The sequence below is a fragment of the Leiobunum rupestre genome, chromosome 3 (assembly GCF_980474605.1).
Source record: "Leiobunum rupestre chromosome 3, qqLeiRupe1.1.hap1, whole genome shotgun sequence".
Lineage (NCBI taxonomy): Eukaryota > Metazoa > Arthropoda > Arachnida > Opiliones > Sclerosomatidae > Leiobunum > Leiobunum rupestre.
Genome location: NC_143386.1, coordinates 39,263,018 through 39,283,079, shown reverse-complemented (window position 1 = coordinate 39,283,079; position 20,062 = coordinate 39,263,018). Strand labels below are relative to the sequence as shown.

The following is a 20,062-nucleotide window of genomic DNA, read 5'->3' as shown; positions in this document are numbered from 1 at the left end:
AAATAAATACATCGACGTTTTGTTCATAGGTAAATAATTAACTAGGATAACACATTATGCCCTTTGGTACGAAATGTATTTCGAAGAGTATAAAGCCCCGTGCCAAGATATGGAAAATTATATTCGCAATGTCGACAGAAAAGTAGCCGTCGCAGTTCTTCGCTACACCAGACCTATTCCCGGAAGACCCGAACTTCTCGATGTTTCTTTTCGCATGTTCAAGGTGATTCTAGGAAAGCATTACAAGGGGTTCTGGGTTAATTTTCACCAGGACGAAGCGAAGTGTACCGTTGACGTACACCTGGCGTATCACCCAAATATAGGGAATATTCGAAATGCACTTGGACCCTCCCTAATGCAATTAATAACAGTAAGTAATGTCCATGGTTTACAATTTTGGTTTTTGCATATCAGATCCTGTATAAATGAAATCTGTCTTAAACAGATAGAGAAGCGGGATCTTTCTATCTCCCACGAGGAGGACCTGATGGCTTCAATGCTCCTCTCTTCCCTCAATGACGCACCGGCCGCCTCAACCTTCGCTTCCGCATCGACGTCGGTATCTCTCGGATCGGTATCATCCGTCGCAGCTTCGGCAATCAGTCGCTCCTACTTTGACGTCCTCGGCCCTAAATGGGTTAGGGTGTGCAAAAACTGATGGCTTTACCGGGGAGTCGGGGTCCGGCTCTTGTAACCCATTAGGGCGGTGGCGCACTGGGAGATGTTAGCTCTGATCAAATGATCCTATCTCCACCTCCGACTTCTGTCAGGTTTGGGCTTGATACTGAACTTCGGTCCAGGCTAACGGAGAGGGTCCAGGCAAACTGGCCGCCTCGGCGGATTGGGTAGCCTGCTGTGGAGCGGCGAGCCTCCATATGCGGGCACGGTGGTCCTGTTTCCCGGCCTTTTGGAGCCCACCGGGTTCTCCGGTGCCAGCTGTGCCAGGTTACTTGGACTGCTGTGTGCTCGTCGTTCCCCTTTAGGAGCTCTCTCCAAAGGGCTTGACTCCCTGCCTCCATAGGTGGGGTGTCGGCTGGAGTTGCTATAGCATCCATTCTAAATCCCACTGCTGTGTGCGAAGTGGGGATTGGTCCACCCATTGCCTCACCTTCTGCTGGGTTGAGTGGCTCGCGTCAAAGGTGCGACCATCAGTAGTAGGGTTCTGCTACCCATGCTGGATTTGTCACCTGTCCGGGCTAGGTGGACGCTGGCGTAGGGCACTATGATGATAGGCCTCCGGTGGTATAGTCTCTGTTACTAGGTACACCGGGCTATAAATTCTGACACACTTTGACGTTATCATCCGTTCGCCCTCTCCACCACTTCACCATCCTCTGTATCGACGGCTTCCACCTCAAGCTCATCTTCGTCGAGACCAGCAGCTTCCAAAACCGAAAAGCGTAAGAAAAAGAACTCGTCTACAGTGACAGGTCACCAGAAGAAGCCGAAGAAAGTAGTCTTAACTAATGATTTAGAAGACATAATAGATTTCGAACAAATAGTAAAAGACGCAAGGGAGGGAAGCTATGACATGTAAATAAAATTGTATAACCAGAATGATTTAAAATAAAATATAAATTCCTTATATTTATTTCGTATCAATAAGTAACTTATACTAAATTACCGTAAGCTTATTCACTCATATCATTCTGAAAATAAAAATTTAATAATAAGCTCACTCTACATCACCGTGATATTGGTTTGGAGGTGTAAAATTACGTAGCAGACTGACAGATGGAATGAGATTGAAATTTAATACGGGAGACAAGGTCGTGATATTGCGTATATAAGTTCGACTTTCACTTTGTCTCTCATCGTGAGCCCCTAAGCGGAGAGTTTGTCATATTTTCGTGTGACGTATGCTCGAAAGAGTTTAATAAACGGCCGTATTCTGCATGACCCCGCAAGTAAGAAGGGAAACGCCTACTTACTTCGGCGCTACCATTCGACGAGAGCTCACTGATTTCCCTCTTCTTCCCCTCTTGCTTGGCCAATTGAAGGGCTGCAGCGACGTCACTAGTGTGACGTGACTCTTGACGACCAATGTTCCGGAAATAACGTTAAAACGCCCCCTACACCAAAATTAAGCGTACAGTGTCATCTAGTGTTATTTTAGGGAAGATAATTTGCAATGCCATCTATTTTTCATTTTTTATTCAAAACTTTTGTAATGCCATCTTCTTACACACAAAAAAGTAATAGCCCTAAAACAATGCCATCTACTTTAAATTTCATTAACTTTAGAACAACATCTTTTATGATAATAACAATAATTAAAAATAACCTTCCATAGTAATCTGAATCTTGTTTGAAATTAAAACAGAATAAAAATAATTATTTTTTACAATATTTTTATTACATATTCAGCTTTAGTGAACAATTTATTGAATAAAATTTACATAAAAGTACAGCCAACTTTGACCACTCAGTTGCGCGTGAAAAACGGAAGAACTTCGTGAAGTTTCCAACAAGTGACGAATATTCTTTAGTTTGTTTACTTTATGGAATTAAATTCTAACAAGAAATATGAACCTGTAGGCTATATAAAATTAGGCACCTATAAGCCATATCGAAATAGGAACCTGTAGGAGTAGCGAATTAGTGATTGTATTATCAGTAGCTACTAAGCGGCTGGAGCTCTGTTCCAACAGCCAAATGTAGGCAGTGGTGATAATTACACCTTTTATGTTGCTATAATTGGCTGTATTTAAATAGGGATGGCTCTTAAATCCACCTATGAAAATAACTGCTCAACCATTCGCCATCCCTACAGGTTTTTTTCTCCCAATCACAAAAATAAATAAAGGTTTTTAGTATATTGTTTGGAAAATGTGTAGAAATTTGTGAAATAAATATTTGACTCAATTCGATTTTGTGAAATATTTTGTTAAGCACTAAGCAATTGTTTAAAAATGAGTGATGAAGACCCTTCATATACTGTGGAGGAAGTGGAAGCCTCTATTCCCCATCTTAATGAACCCAAATGTGAAGAGCTTCAGCGGCATAAAAGCAGTGCTCATAACTATAAGCAGAATAATCGATGGGACACAGTTGCACTCGTGGTTAATCTGCTTTGCTAGCTCCCAAAATTTCCTCATCTGATATGAAAATAATGGAACAACCTAAAAACTGATGCAAGAAATAACAATACTGGTAACGGATAATATCCAGACATACTTAAAAATGAACCACTTAAAATAAAACACTTGTACATATTATTGAATAAGTGTCGTACGGAGGAGTACCTTGTAGTATTTACATCTGAATAGGGGCTTTCTGTGAAAAATCTGGAATATATAAAGAGTGGTAATATGCGAGGAGATAATTGTTACATTCAGCATTTTTAATTATGTTCATTCGGTAGGATGCATCTGCAAATAAAAATATTTGTATTTCCAAATTTATAATGTAATCGTAATTTACAAAGAGTATTGTACCATTGGCTCTTCAATTTTATCATTTTGTACCTGAAAGCCGCTTGTGTTGATGAGCGTTACTGAACGTAGCCCAGTTTCGTGGTTACTAGACAAAACACGTTGAAAAGAGCCTTATCTGTAAAAAATAACGCCAATTAATTATAACCTTATGTTCAACGATTGTAAAGTACATATTAAATACCTGCTTCTTCAATGATGCGCTTAGCTAAACATTCTCAATTCCATGCTACCTTCGTTAAAAAAATTTACTTCTTCCGCTAAGCCTATCGTTTCAATTCCCACGACAGCAGCAATAACTCCCATTGCAGTTTCGGCAAAATTCACTTGACAAATGATATTAAAAATGTCGGAAAATTTTAACCGGAAGTTGGGAATTAAAAACAAGTAATACGTCACACTAAAGCAACCCTTCAATTGGCCAAGCAAGAGGGGAAAGAAGAGGGAAATCGGTGAGCTCTCGTCGAATGGTAGGGCCGAAGCAAGTAGGCGGTTCCCTTCTTACTTGCGGGGTCATGCAGAATACGGCCGAAAAAGTTCAATTTAAATCGTCATGTTCGAGAACAACACGAAGGTGTAAAATATAAGTGGACTATCTGTGGATATAGTTTTGCGCGTAGACAAGGACTATCACGACGTTCTCGAATACACATAAACAACCCTAAGCCCCCAGGAAATTCGGAAACGGAAGAAAAAAATGAGATTGAACAGCGAAATGAAGGCCCCCAGTATAATATGGAAGAGAACTCTCGAATCTTAAACGCGTTCCAGAGACAACTTTTCAAGAATTCGTTAACTACCGCTCTCATATCTTTCGCCTTTTTTATAAGCTCCACCCCCCGCCATAGCCAATAGAAACGCCGGAAAATACCGGTGGGAAGCGGGTTACTTTTTTAAATCAGACGATGAAAAGTGTTTTATTTGGTGTATTTTGGCCAAACTTCACCCGACTGAATTGAACCGATCGAGGGTCGAACAATATTTGCGGTTTGATTCTGAACTAGATTGTTCCGCGATTTCTTTCCCTTTTGTTCTAAATACTTTGACCCTAAAAAAGTTCGAAAAAAAAGAACAAACTCTCTATTAACGTTTTCGGGTTTGATAATGAAATTCCCCCTTTGCATATCTGCTAGGAAAACAAAGCGCCCGAAGAACGACTAATTGATCTTCTCTTGCTCGTGTCGGAAAAAAGTCAACATTTCTGCCTTATTCGAGATTTAAGTCGTCTGTTATGTAATTTCACGAGACATAACGGCAAAAATTACGTCTGCCAGTTTTGTTTACATTCAGGTGCACGCGCTGAAATAAATCACCGGGAACACGTAAAAAATTGTAGTATTCACGATCCGCAATTAATCAAAATCCCCAAAGAGGATGAGAAAATTTTGAAATTCAGCAAACACGATTGGATGCAAAAGGTGGTTTTTTTTTGTATAACTTATTAAATTTCCGATATCAATTTGCAATTTATTATTATAGGTCCCCTATGTGATTTACGCAGATTTCGAATCTATTATCGATAAAATTAAGACGTGTTTGCCTGATTCTTCTCTCTCATCTACCACTAAATTATCAGAGCATATAGCGTGTGGCTTTAGCTACGTAGTGGTCGGTCCAGACGGTAAAGTGATTATCTTTTAAAATACTGTTAGTCATTTGATTCCGATATTGTTATCGTAATTAGGTACGCCTAACGCGCCAGTCACATACCGTGGAACTGACGCTATTGACGTTTTTCTGGAAAGTTTTATGATGGAAGAAGAAGTCATATCGGACTTATTGCGATGGATTTAACCGCGGCTGAAATAGAAAAGTGTCGAACAGAAACTCACTGCTACGTTTGTTTGGACAGTTTTAGTTTGAAGGATCCGCCTGTAAAAGACCATTGTCATTTTACAGGTATTTTTAATTTCATCCTATCAGTTGGTATCCGTGCTTTAACAATTTACTTTTCAGAACGGTTTCGTAGAGTCGCCCATAATAGTTGTAATTTGAATCTAAGAGTTGGGAAATTCATTCCAATAAATATGCACAACTTATCACGGTACGTTATTATAATTTATTCGACTATATTTGGTAATCAACTGAATTAGTTTTTTTTAATGTGCAGTTACGATGCCCATCTCATCATGCAAAGGATCGGTCTTCTAAAAGAAGAAAACATTTCCACTATTCCTTCAAACACCGAAACATACATAAGTTTCAGCTTCGGCCGACTCCGATTTCTTGACTCAATTCGTTTCATGCCGGCGTCCCTCGAAACTCTTATTTCCAACTTAGCCAAAGGAGGTGCCGGAAAATTCCCAATTCTCAACACTTTCTATCATTCCCACCAAGTGAGGCATTTGCTGAAGAAACTTACGTACCCATATGATTATATGATCAGTTTGAGCCAATTCGAAGAGAAACCGACGAACATATTTTCGATGAAAACTATAAGAATGTACAAAACTTGTGGGATTCTTTTCAATTGAAAAATCTTGGTAATTTCTATAGCTTGTGGAGAAATACATATTTGTCAACGTTGTTATTACCTTCAGGTGAATTGCACGATTTATATGTTCAGACAGATGTTTACAAATAGCCGACGTGTTCGAAAAATTTCGTAAAATGTGTTTCGAATACTACAAGCTAGATTGCGCGCACGCCTTTACAGGGCCCGGGTTCGCTTGGGAATCGGCTTTACACATGACGAAAGTAAGCTTTGAGCTTCTTCAAGACATAGACATGCACCTTTTTATTGAACGTGGAATAAGAGGGGGTGTGTCTATAATCAGCCACCGTTATGCAGAAGCCAATAATCAATACATACCCGAAACATTCAATCCCGATCAGCCTTCTAACTATAATATGTATCTCGACATGAACAATCTCTACGGTTTCGCCATGGTTGATTATCTTCCAAGCAGCAACTTTGTCTGGGTACCTGTGAAAGACCTACTATCCAACGCCGTAAACCACGTCATTCCGTTATCAGACGAGTCGTCTTACGGATTCATTTTGGAGGTTGACTTGGAATATCCAGAGGAACTGCATGAAGATCACAACTGCTACCCACTTGCCCCCCAATCTAAAACAATTACTATCGATATGTTTTCCAACTACTACAAGTTAATGCTTAAAGAACTAAACCTTCCTTTGAAAGAAACCCCTCCTAAACCCGTCCCAAGTTTATCTAAAAAACAAAGATATGTACTCCACTATCGGAATCTGAAGTATTACATGTCTAAGGGTATGAAATTAACGGTCGTTCAGAAAATTCTATCTTTCAACCAAGAACCCTGGCTCCAACCTTTCATAAATTTCAACACGGAAAAAAAGAAAACTAGCTAAGAATGATTTTGAAAAAGACCTATTCAAGCTCCAAAATAACAGCGTGTTTGGTAATTAATTTGATTAAATTAAAAAAAAATTAAAAAAAACTTAATTTTTTATTTTTATTTTTTAGGTAAAACGATGGAGAATTTTCAAACACCGGAACGGGCCATCAAAAAAGCGTCTTCTCCGGCATTTGAAAAGTTCACAATTTTTCATAACGATCTGGTGGGCATTCAAATGAAGAAGTCGCTGACGTTGAATAGGCCCATCTATACCGGTTTCACTATTCTCGGTGTCTCAAAATTATTTATGTATCAGTACATCCGAAAAACCTACGGCAACAGGGCACGACTCCTTTTCACCGACACGGATAGCCTCACGTACGACATACAAACTAAAGATGTCTACACGGATTCTCAGAAAGATTCCCAACTGTTTGATTTTTCGGGCTACCCTGTTGATCACCCTCTCTTCAGCAACGTCAACAAAAAAGTCATCGGAAAAATGAAGGACGAAATGGATGGTGTCCCTATTTTGCGTTCTCCGGCCGAAGATGTATTCTATCTTATCTGAAAAAGGCGAAAAGAAAACCGCGAAAGGAATTTGCAAACGCCAATTATTGTGATTCGTTATTTCAAAATGTAGTTACTACCAGCACCATGTTAAGAATTGCCAGTTCCAAACAAACTATTTACTATCTCGCAAAATAAAATAGCGCTAAACCCTTGCGATGACAAAAAGTACATTTTAGGCGATGGTGTGAGTGCTCTGTCCTACAGTCATAAGTGGATAAAATTAATAAAATAAATGTTTGATTGATATTAAAATATTATTAAATGTTGTGAAATAAACAAACTTATAAAAATTATTGTATATTTATTGAATATTTGGAATACATAAATTCTTTGATCATTGTATCGTTAACATTTTACTTTCTTGAAAATCTAATCACAATATCAAACATTTTTACACGCAGAAGCCCCCGCACGTTGCACTGAGATTTCCCTGTAGTTGCAATGAATTGAAAATGACAGTTTTGCTATTTCTTTCGACAAAGTCATTGAAGCGAAATATATCAGAACTGTTTCCGAAGGAGTCGAAATGTTCCGTGTTCTTATCACTCGAAAAGTACAAAACAATCCAATGTTCGCCAGAACTGTTTGAAGTTGCTGTATTTACGATTTAAGCAAAACCTGAAAAGTCCCCATGATTCCGAGCACCGCTCCCCCTTTTACGCCCCCCTCAAGTTGGGAAATCATCGTTTTTTATGTATATACACTAATTTCGGAACGGCACTAGATAGAGAGATAAATGATCATTCGTTTTAAAGGTCATAGCCAAAGCTACCATTTATTACTGTATGAAAAAACCGTATCTCTAACGGTTTGGCGGGAAAAATTAATATACAGGGTGTTAACTAGAAAACCATACAGAGCCAATTACTCAAATTGAGTTTTATGTAAGAATTTGAAATTTTTAGGTTGCATTGAGCATTCAGGAGGACAAATGACAATGATAATGTCAATGACCTTGAACCAGGTCTTCAAGGTCACTCAAAATGTAATTAGAAATACGTTCCACGTAAGCGAGATTATTAGGGTCAGTCCCCCTATTATCGGACAGAATTCGTTTTAATATTATACAAAAAACTCCCGCGAAAGAAAAACCAAACAAAATACATTTTTAAATAGGTGCTATCTCCATTTATATTTCAGAATAGTTAACAGGGGTGCGGACCCCTGTAGGCTGTGGCAAGAAGAAATCAGCATCGAACTATGGTCACTAAGTTTTCTTTGTGTGAAATTAAGAAGGAAGAGAGGAAATTACTTTCCCTCCGGTTTTTGGATATTATTTTCAAGTACTTTAGTAGTTGTTAATTATACATTCTGGGTATCAATGAAAATACCGAATATTTCACTATAAATTGTTATAGTAAAAATGGCTTTGCGTTTTCTTATTGCAAAGAAACAATTCGATTACGTATTGTAATTAAAACCCTATTATCGGACACGTCTTATACTAATTTTCGGATTGTCTGTCAGACATCTATCATGTCTATTAGTTCAGGGAAATAAGGATTTAACATAAAAAATTATAAACAAGGGAACATAAACGGAAATCGATTCATTAAAGAAAGTTAAATAAGGGGGGAGGACATTTTCCGACGTCAGAGGGGGGAATTCTCCCAGATAACGACCGCTCTGTAGAATATTTGGTCTTTGTTTAACTTTAGGGCACTACCACAAGCGATATTGAAATTCACGAAAAACCTTAACTATTCATGTGGCATAGCTCGCTTACAGGGAGGTCAGTATAAATTATTACTAGAACAATTAGATTAGTTACAATTAGAGAAGTGTGAACCAGATCATTTTACATCGAAATACCTGTAATGAGGTTTAATACTATCTGGGGCGCGTAATGAGGTTTAATGGTATCTGGGGCCCGATAACAAGGTTTGATGAAATCTGGGGCCTGCAACGATGCTCCAAGCTTTCTAGGGCCCGTAACGAGGTTGGATGATATCAGGGGCCTATAAAACGTTCTGATGATACCGGCTCGTAACGAGTTCCCATGATATCGGTATTAATAGGGCCCACAGCGAAGCCCAATGATGTACAGGGCCTTAAAGAAGCTCAATTATTAATAGGGCCCGCAATGAAACCCGGTGATGTCTAGGACCAGTATCGAATCTCTATTATCAACGGGGCCCGCAACACGCTCGATGAAGTCAGAACCAGTGTGGCTGAATTTATAGCCCGGTGTACCTAGTAACAAAGACCATCATCATAGTGCCCTACGCCAGCGTCCCCCTAGCCCGGACAGGTGACAAATCCAGCAGTGGTAGCAGAACCCTACTACTAATGGTCGCACCTTAGACGCAAGCCACTCAACCCAGCAGAAGGTGCAGCAATGGACGGATCAATTCCCACTTCGCACACAGCAGAGGTAGTAAGAGTGGATGCTGTAGCAACTCCAGCCGACACCCTACCTACGTAGGTAAGGAGTCAAACCCTTTGGAAAGAGCTCCTAAAGGGGAATGACGGGCATAGCAGTCCAAGTAACCCGGCACAGCTGGGACCGGAGATCCCGGTGGGACCCCAAAAGGCCGGGAAACAGGACCGCCGTGCCCTCATATGGAGGCTCGCAGCCCCACAGCAGGCTACCCAATCCGCCGAGGCGGCCAGTTTGCCTGGACCCTCTCCAGCCCAAACCTGACCGATAGGACCATTTGATCAGAGCTATCATCTCCAAGCGCACCACCGGCCTTATGGGTTACAAGAGCCCGACTCCACTGTAAAGCCACCCGTTATTGCACACTCTAACCCATTTAGGGCCAGACTTTGGTGACAGGAATATTATTTTTTTTTGCACTTCGCTAATTGCAGTAACCCCAATAAGTTAGTCGGCGTCCTCTTGCGCTCCTACCCCCCTTTCGATGGCCGTTAAATTTAAATGAGGTTCTGAGCGCCAGACGTCACTACCGTGCCGGGCTATTCCTTTTAAAATTCATTCCCCTTAAAAATCGCAAAACCTTGGTAAAAGATACCCAGCTAGGTAACCAAAAGTGAAAAAGGCGTCGAAAAAACGATTCGATAGTAATTTTGCAACTGAAATTGTATTTTTAGCGACTTTCGCTTCCAAAATATTAGCGTAAATTAGCGTCCATATTGGAAAATGTCGACGACGCGAACTTGAATGCTAAAGACTTAACATAAAAGTATCAATTTTGGCATTTATTTCGTCATTGTTATCTCTAGGAGGATTAACTCGTTAATTAATTAATCAACCGGCTTTATTAATTAGGTCTTGACCATCTTGTTTTTGAAATTTCGAAAAATGATATTTAAAATATCTTTCCTCCTGTTAGTTGGATTTTCTTACACAATATCTCGAATCAAAGATATGTTTTAGTTATATATGTCAATGGACACGAATATTTTAATTTATATGTGCGTTTTGAATAATATTCAAAATTGTCAAAAGAAAAGTGGGTGGGTAAATTTAAAAAGCGTGGATTTTAAAGAATGGCTACATATAGCTAATAACATTATACCAAATGAAATGTAGTGCATGGTTGTAGCTTTTAATTGATATATTGTGACAATTAGAACCGAAGTTATAGGCAATATAGTAAATCGCGCGTCGGCCATCTTGGAACGCAAGCGTCCTTCAGCTTGGGACTTTCAGTATATTGTTTCTAATGGTAAGTACTATTTCTACTCCAAAATCCAGCTTTTACCTAAAATTCCCCGTATACGGCCCATTTTTATTTTATCTGTCCTGGCCTATAGAGGAAGTATGTTATGTACTCGTCCTTTAACATCAATTACAAGTGGTTTTTCATCCATCATATTTGTGCATGGTTGATACGACATTTCCCAAAAATACGATTCATTGGTAGCATTGTTGCAGGAAAACGATCAACAACTTCCTTGCATTTAATAGATAGTGTTTTACATAATGTATCAAATCTTTTCTGTATTATCGCTTTATAATTTAAAGCTTTCCTAGACAATAATTGGTAAATAACTTTTACTTAAATATATTTGGGGTTACATTTAGAAATAAATCTACCTGATCCATCTTCAAATTCGTGTTTTAGCATTTTTTCTAGTAACAAAGTTTGCTGAACTCTCAATGACAATTGGTTGTTTAATTTTATAGAAACTATCTAAAAACCCAAAGATTCATCTGAATTTCTCTTATTATGTAAAATCATTTCTGAATCCCGGGCTTCTGTTACACTTCTATTAGCCTTGTTTCTAGTGCGAAAGGAAGATTAAATTAAACATTAATTTATATTGTAAGTGTTGGGTAGTATTTAAAATACTTTTTCAGTATTTTGTATTATATTTAAAATACTTTTTCAGTATTTTGTATTATATTTAAAATACTTTTTCAGTGTTTCACATTTTATTTCATATACTTTAAAGAAATGTATTTAGTATTATATTTTAAATAATTTTTTTGTATTTTGAACAAAATACTGATTTTATTAGCAAAAATACTTTATCAATCAAATAGTACAATATCTGAAAGAGTAAATAAATGGAAAATAGTTCTATGAAAACGTCCACCAAAGAGTCGTTTTGAAGGAATTTTCTAAGTTGATCAAATATACTTTGAAAAGTAAATCAGTTGGAAACAAATACCCGGAATGAAAAAGAATAATTGACTTTCGTTAGTTTCGTCCGAAAAAATCACAAATTTTCGTCTTCGGGAGGAGCCTCGATCTTGATGTCTGGGTTCCTTGGGACCCCCTCGTTAATGTCCCCAACTGGGCAATATTCCAACTCTTGTCTCTTTACGACTGAAGGAACCGGAAATTGGTCGATGAAGCCAAAAAAAGGCTCTCGTTTGACGCTGCTGACATCGATGTCGAGACATTCAGAGCCGGAAACCATTTCTTTCTTTATGGTTGCGGTGTCAGCATTAGGTTCACCTACTTCCGCTTTCACGGCATGGACGCGGTGGGTCTTTTCAGTGAGAGATTCAATCTGTTCCTTCGTCACACGTCGCATAAGCACCAAACAATACCTGCCCCCCTTTTGACGACCAGAGGAGTCAAATTGACGTGGTTGTGATTGGCAGGCTAGTTCTGGCTGGTGACTGTTCGATGCGCCAATTTGGTTTCCAGATGGACCATGAACTCGAAGGGGACCTTGGAGGGTTTTATTGGTAGCGCAGTTCCGGTCGCCACAGGGGCATTTGTGGGTCTTTTCCACTTGAGAGTGACGGGCTCTTTTGTGGCGAAGTACAATGTATTTATGTTTGGTTCGATATAGGCACTTTGAACATCCAAAGGGCTTCTCGTCCGAGTGTCTTCTTTTGTGGCGGATCAAATTACCCTTAGTCGCAGACGCGTAGCTACACTGATCACACTGAAATGGTTTTTCGCCGGAGTGTGTTCTTCTGTGGCGAATCAAACCAATATTACTTGCAGACGCATAGCTACACTGGTCACAATGAAATGGGTTTTCTTCAGAGTGAGTTCTTCTGTGGCGATTCAAATCACCCTTCGTTGCAGACGCGTAGCTACACTGGTCACACTGAAATGGTTTATCACCAGAATGAGTTCTTTTGTGGGCAATCAAACTCTTCTGTGCAGACGCGTACCTACATTGGCCACACTGAAATGGTTTATCACCAGAATGAGTTCTTTTGTGCGCAATCAAATCACCCTTCTGTGCAGACGCGTACCTACACTGGTCGCACTGAAATGGTTTATCACCAGAATGAGTTCTTTTGTGGGCAATCAAATTACTCTTCTCTGTAGACGCGTACTCACAATGGTCACACTGAAATGGTTTATCACCCGAATGAGTTCTTTTGTGGGCAATCAAAGCACCCTTCTGTGCAGACGTGTACCTACATTGGTCACAATGAAATGGTTTATCACCCGAATGAGTTCTTTGGTGGGCAATCAGATTACACTTCTGTGCAGAAGCGTACTCACACTGGTCACACTGAAATGATTTATCACCCGAATGAGTTCTTTTGTGGAGGATCAAAGCACCCACCTGTGCAGACGCGTACCTACACTGGTCACACTGAAATGGCTTTTCACCGGAGTGAGTTCTTTGGTGGCGAATCAAAGCACACTCGTGGCTCGTAGCGTAATCGCACTCTGTGCACTGGAACTTCTTGTCTTCTCGGCCACTCATTTTGCCACAATCACGATTTACAAGTTTGGTTCAAATTTTCTTTTGGAATTTTGAACTTGATTCGCAAATACAACCAGAAAGTCTTGTATTGTTCGTTATCGATAAAACCAATTCTAGAAATCCCTGAAATACAGTAAAATTTAAATAAAAAGGAATTATAAAATATTTTGTTTGGGCGGCCAGCTCTCGTAAGAGTAAGATTTCAATGAAAACATTTATGTTCAACTCAGGCGAGCCAACATTTGTAACAATCGATGTTTTTGGCTAACACGAGTCAGAAACCGCATAGATACGTTTCTGTTCCACAGCGTAAATTCCCAAAAATTTATAATTTTTACAGGATAACTCCTTTGGTAGGTTTTATCATTTTAATGGAATATTTCCGTATTTTTCCGAAAAGAAGAAAGGTTTTCATTTCATGATTAGCCTAATATTGTTCGCAAATTTTAATTTCGTGACATTTTCGCCACATTTTTTCGAATCCAAAAGTAAATCTAAGCCTCTAGACTAGTCTAGAATAAGAACACTTAATTGGAAATAAACGTTTCTATTTTTGTATTTTCCAATTCCACATTTAATTTTATCGGAAAATTCAAAGCTTTAGGACTAACTGTGGGGAACGGAAATATTTTTAACCCAGCACAGGGTTAGTACAAAATTTCCGAAATTAAATTCCCTGACATTTCCAGGTTTTCCCTGACCAAATGGCCAAATTTCCCTGACCATTTTTTGTATAATAAATTAATGTTTTAAGGGTAAAATCTTGGAAAATATTGATTACACAATTTAATACATCTTTCAAAAATTTATAGGTCGGATTTTTTTGGGATCATTTTACAATTCTCTTACTATTTTGGACCATTTTAAAATTTCCCTGACTATTCCCTGACCATTTGGAATCTATTTCAAATTCCCTGACTTTTCCCTGACCTTTTGGAAACATTTTCAAATTCCCTGACTTTTCCAGGTTTTTCAGGTACTCCAGGTCGTGTACGAACCCTGTCAGATAACTCGCCAATCTTTTCCCGTTAAAAATGAAAACACCGTATTGATACGGCATCTTTAGAATAACAAGACGTTGTAACGCAAAATAAGCCTTAGTAAGCCTAAGTCCTAATTAAATCGTTTATTTTAAAAATATAAATATTATATTTCTATAAATTCTGCAGTTTCGCAAGTCCGTGAAATATTGTACCATACAATTTCTTTTAGTCATTTCCAATTCGTGGAAACCCATGAAACTACCTGGACACTGGTGCCCGAGTGACAGTTGATGGGTCTCCCCCTTGTTTAATAGAGGGTCGTCCTGGGAACACGGGCCATGGTCCCCCTTCGAGTCCTTTATCTATGCCGACTCACGGCACCGTAGTTGTTGGGCTTAGCTTGGTATCTTCCTATCCCTTCCATTGATGTTTTAAGAGTAAAAACCCATATTCTAAATTTATCCCCATAAGTTGAGGTTTGCCATATTCTTGAAGCCATTAACTTGTGTTTCCACGGAAATATATTTTCGTGGGAATGGCTCTGTATTTTTCCCAGGGCAATTTCCAAATTGGTATTGCCCTGTCAAAGTATTTTTGTGTATTGTTCATATGTGGTGATTTATAGTGCTAGCCACGTCGGCGACCTTCGTCAAAAATAATTTGTCAGTTTTATTTCCGCGAGAAGTGCGGCAAACGTTTGAAGTGTTCGGACCATGGTTTTGGTTCTCACGATCTCCCTTGGAGAGTGACCATCTAGAGTTTCCGGGACACGGGTCACGATTGGTCAAAAAGCTATGACGCTTGGACGGCCACGTGATCTGTGCCAGTTTAAAAACGGGACTCAGCAAATTTTCTAAGAGAGTTGGACGAGGAGTTGCTGGAGACGGTAGGAGACCTGAAATACATCAAAACCAAACAAGACGTGCGATAGATTTCACGATCGGGTCGAGTTCCGCGATTTAACCGGGACATAGTCCCTGCTTGGTGACCGGGTTCGTCCGTCACAAATAAGTCAATGTGTGGAAAATTCCAACGTTTTCTATGAACGTGCTTCACCAGGACTGGTGTGTTGTGAACTCTTGCGCGGAACCGCAATCAACGATTAACGGGCATCGCCGTATCTGAACTTCAGGAGGACTCCAAACGATGTCGTAAATTTATTTATATATTTTTCTTGTCTGTATTACCTTTTCAATGTCTGTATATAAGTAACCTTTCAATTTAATATTTAAGTTTGCCCTTATATTACACCCGTACGTACGTAAAGTTGTTCCCACTAATTTCATGATGCAATGGTTTTTATTAAATCATTAATGGCAAACCTCATTACCTCTTACATTTTTCTAGATTTAAGCATACCCCTAGACAGACTAACCCTAATTACAAATACCCCTAGACTATTTTAACAACCTCGCTCACCCCAATAGTGAAAGTGACGCGAGCCCCCGGGCCAGTCGTTTTTAGTTCGATTAATGTAGCGAAGGTTGAGAACGTAGCTAATTATTAATTAGTTTAATAGTTAAAGGTACACATTTCGTTACAACGTACGACGGTCAGAATACACACAATCCTTCTAATGTGTTAAGTTTGTTTGAGCTATTCACAGTAACCTCCAACGCCCGTATCACAACCAATATATATCCACGGCCACACATAATTGTATTTACACTGATTTGTTACTTCTGGTCATACGTTGCAAGCATCGCGTACTGCTCCGAAAAGTGTCACACTTCTTTGTTACTTCAGGTCATACGTTGTAAGCTTCGCGTATTACTCCGATAAGTGTCACACTTATTTGTTACTTTGGGTCATATTAGAACGGCCTTGGAAAATGCAAATTCTAGGTTATATGGAAACCACAGCTATTCAAAAATATAACTTTCATGAAAATCGGACTTAAATTAAGGAACGTTATGTCGACTTTCAGGCGGAAATATAAAACCACGAACATTGGGGTCCCTTAAATTACCCCGAAAACCATACTAAACATTAATATTTACTGATATAACCGAAGTTGTAGGTCCGTTGGATCCTAATCTATCCAATAATATTTTTTAACGTTATCGGACTTAAATTTAAAGAAAATATCAACCACCGGAAACGGTAAATTGGGCAAATGCCCAACTTCTTGGGCTTCGATTTCAAAAATTTATGAAAGGCTATCAATGGCGATGCATGTACACTCGAACGAGATATTATTTACTCTTCTAGCCCTAACCGTTGAAGAGATATGCGCGACACGGCGCCATCCGCATCGGCAACGGCTACACTGTACGTGAGACCACGGCCAACTTTGATCACGCGCTGTTCACGCTTCAGCGGCCAACACATTCGTCGAAATTCCGCGAGCAAGGATTTTCCCCCTATAAACTCTACTATAATGTGTAGGAGGTCAGCGCCACGCTTGGTTGTTATATCAAAGAGTATAAAAACTACGTAACCTAGAGATATAATGACGGTCGAAAGCAGTAAAGGAAGTTGTAGCAACCGGGGGGGAGGGGGGGAGTCACTCAGTGAATTTGCACTTCAAATTTCGGTACCGCAGCGCCACTACGGCAGTTTTAAGTGGCAATCATTTTGATTTAGTTCAACATTCTTGAAAATTCCTTAAGGAATTGGTTACCTTTAGGACTTGACAACGTTAGAGAACAAACGCCTTATTCTTCACTTTTTGAAAATAAACACCGAAACAACGAATCCACAAATTCTAACTATAAAAATCACGAAACAGTAACCAATTACTGTCACTTTTTTGAATTGACAGATATTAGACAATTAAATATCCAAAATGCCAAATTTAGCACCTCCGCAACACCGTAACTGCCATTTTACTCCGGTTTTATTATTTATTGTACTAAATACTGCCGTAGTGGCGCTGCGGTACCGAAATTTGAAGTGCAAATTCACTGAGTGCCTTCCCCCCCGGTTGCTACAACTTCCTTTACTGCTTTCGACCGTCATTATATCTCTAGGTTACGTAGTTTTTATACTCTTTGGTTATATTGTCTTCAAAGTAAAAACTATACTAAAAATAATAATCCGCTAGGGGCAGTGGCGTAGCTGATGGTCCGCAGGGCCCGCGGTGCGGGGGGGCCTCGAGCTTCGGGGAGGGGCCCCGCTAACCATAAAAAAATTAATAAGAGGGGCCTCAAAGATATTTTTGCGGGGGAGCCTCTGAGTTCTCAGCTACGCCACTGGCTAGGGGCGCTGACGTCGAACACATCTTTTGCTCATAGGTTAACACAGAAACGTAAACGAATGAGATGGCCGCTGTAGCGCGAGAGATGCGCTAGACATCAAAGTTGGCCGTGGTGAGACTAATACACACAAATCCTTAGGATTGTGTGTAAAAACGATATTCGTGACCAAGGGTTGGCTACAAGTTTTTTTTTAAATATTGGTAATTTCCATACATATCTTTTGAATTGATCCATAAAATTTTAAATAATAATCTTGCTTACCTTAATTGAATTAGGTTGATAATACTTTGTATTAGAAGAGGAATTATTTGTAGAATTAGGAGTAATTATCTTTATAAGCTAACAAGCGACCAACTACATGGTCAATATACCAAAATTCCAAAAGTTGTAAAAATAACATTGTAGGATACAGTAGGCTACGTGAAAAAGCAATTGTTATATATGGACGTACCTAAACAACCAAACATTAAAATTTGTCTTTCGACAGTAAAAACGGAAATAATTTTCTAATCGACTAAATATGATGGTAATTATGGATTTTAACAAACAAAAGCACACCAATAGACATATGCAATAAAAAAATCATTGAAAACTAAAACCGATGACGCCATAGTAGATGAAATAGAATTCCTAAAGCGTAAATTTTGAATTATCCTCGTGAATATAATAAAACAATTAATTAATATCCAAACTTTTATAAATTTGATTACTTTTAACAGATACGTGTTACAGCAATAGCAGAAAAAAATATAAATGATCACTCTGACGTCTTTGGCCCCGCCTACGAGAGAAAAAATCCCCTCTGCGCGCGACCCTCTGACTTAGTTTGTTAAATTAACATAGTGACGTCAAACAAAACCCTCAGCCACATCGAGACGAAAATTTGCCACGATAAGCATTCCATGGATATAGTGCACATACTATTAAAATTTTCTCTGGCAAAAAGTGTTTCATTTTCCTTATAACCAATTAAAAAAATTATTGAAGGAAATTTAAATTCTTCTATTTCAGTAAAACAATAGACATCGTTTACGGGATTCACATTCATCGTGATATGCCAATATCTGAAGTACCATCTTATGTAAATATTGTTTAAACTAAGACAACACGGGACTTGAGAAATTAAAAATTAATCTTAACTTGTGAGATACAAAAGTTATTGTAATTTATTTCTTTGTCATTATTGAATTAACTCTAGGTAATTGCATTTCAAGGATTTGTTTCTTTATCCTAGCAAAGCTTACATTTATCTACCCAAATTTACCCAGTTTACTTATATTTATCCAGATTTACTTGCAGCAGCATAATACCTAATTTATTCAATTATAACTACCAAAAATACTAATTTAGGTAGATTTACCTGTATATATCTCCAGTTTACGTGTATCTAAAATTAATTACCCAATTAGTTAACCAATTTACATATATTTAACTAAATATACCCAATTTAAATATATTTATCCAAACTAGCTGCTACGTGTTCATTTCGCCCCGGTTTTTCGCGTCTTTAGTGGGGGTTTCCGGTATTTCCCCGTGTTTATTTTCATCATATCGTTTTTATCATATCCGGGTCTATCTATAGAAGTATCGTGTGCCAGCGTGGGAAATAAGGCGGTGGCAGTGGGCAAATGACCAGTTTAAATATTGCCCGGACCAGTTTATTAATTAAATTGGAGGGGGGGTTACTGGTCCACGGGACCACTAAATTAATTCGAGGTGTTTTAATTTTTTTAGTGATTCTGCTTGAATATTTTGCAATTTGTAGGTCCAATGTTATATTATTAGTCTTTGGATTTGAAGGTCGGTGTAACGACGGCTGTGGCATGTTTGTACACTCCAATGCGAATTCACTAGGACTGTGGGAGTAGTGGCTTTAGGCAATCGAGTCGGGTATCGAGTTCGAAATTTTTTTCATCGAGTATTCGAGTACTTGATTAAGGGGAAATTTTCTCTTATTCAAGTCAAGTAAATCAGAAAAACCTCGAGTAAAATTTGTAACGAGTAGGGTTATCGAGTATACTTGATTAGGAGCTGGTATTATTCGAGTAATTTGGAAATTAAATTTAAAATGAGTATAAACTAACTTTCAATGCTGAAAAATATTCCTTTAATTTTAATTCACCACAATTTCCAGTGGTTAATAACTAGGGGTGTTCAAAATATTTGGTCAGACCAAATAATTCGATCGAATACCAAATCGAATAGCGCTTGGAAAAGTTCGCGAATAATTGAATTTTTATCAAATAGTCGAATATTCGAAAAGATAAGGAAAAAGTATTTGGTATTTTCAAATAGTTTGCAAACTGGTCGAATAACCGTGGGTCTTTTTCTAACTTGTTGAGTTTCAAGGCCATCCCAGGAGAGCGCAGTGAAATCTCCGAACTAGTCCTTATTTCTGGCACCTCTATTTAGGCCGCAGCGCCAAGGACCATATAAAGAGTAGCTTGCACGTCCATTAC

The 20,062-nt window shown here is 38.7% G+C and overlaps 2 protein-coding genes across 4 annotated transcripts in view; one reads left to right on the top strand and one right to left on the bottom strand.

The window, feature by feature from the left end:
- Positions 1 to 18,055, bottom strand: part of LOC149951735 (uncharacterized) — a 52,227-nt gene extending 34,172 nt beyond the window's left edge. Inside the window, exon 1 of one of the 3 annotated variants that reach the window (XM_090168188.1) lies at positions 17,865 to 18,055. The gene's annotated coding sequence lies outside the window, so the exon portion shown is untranslated. Of the gene's footprint in view, positions 1 to 13,382; positions 13,409 to 13,689; positions 13,742 to 17,864 lie in introns of those variants that run through there. The other 2 variants (XM_090168186.1, XM_090168187.1) reach the window with 2 other exon arrangements.
- Positions 5,219 to 7,325, top strand: LOC149951736 (uncharacterized). Its single transcript, XM_090169654.1, has 5 exons — positions 5,219 to 5,333; positions 5,391 to 5,478; positions 5,545 to 5,888; positions 6,001 to 6,666; positions 6,883 to 7,325. Exons 1-5 carry the CDS (start codon positions 5,219 to 5,221, stop codon positions 7,323 to 7,325), a joined length of 1,656 nt encoding a protein of 551 aa, XP_090025780.1.
- Positions 18,056 to 20,062: the final 2,007 nt, after the last annotated feature.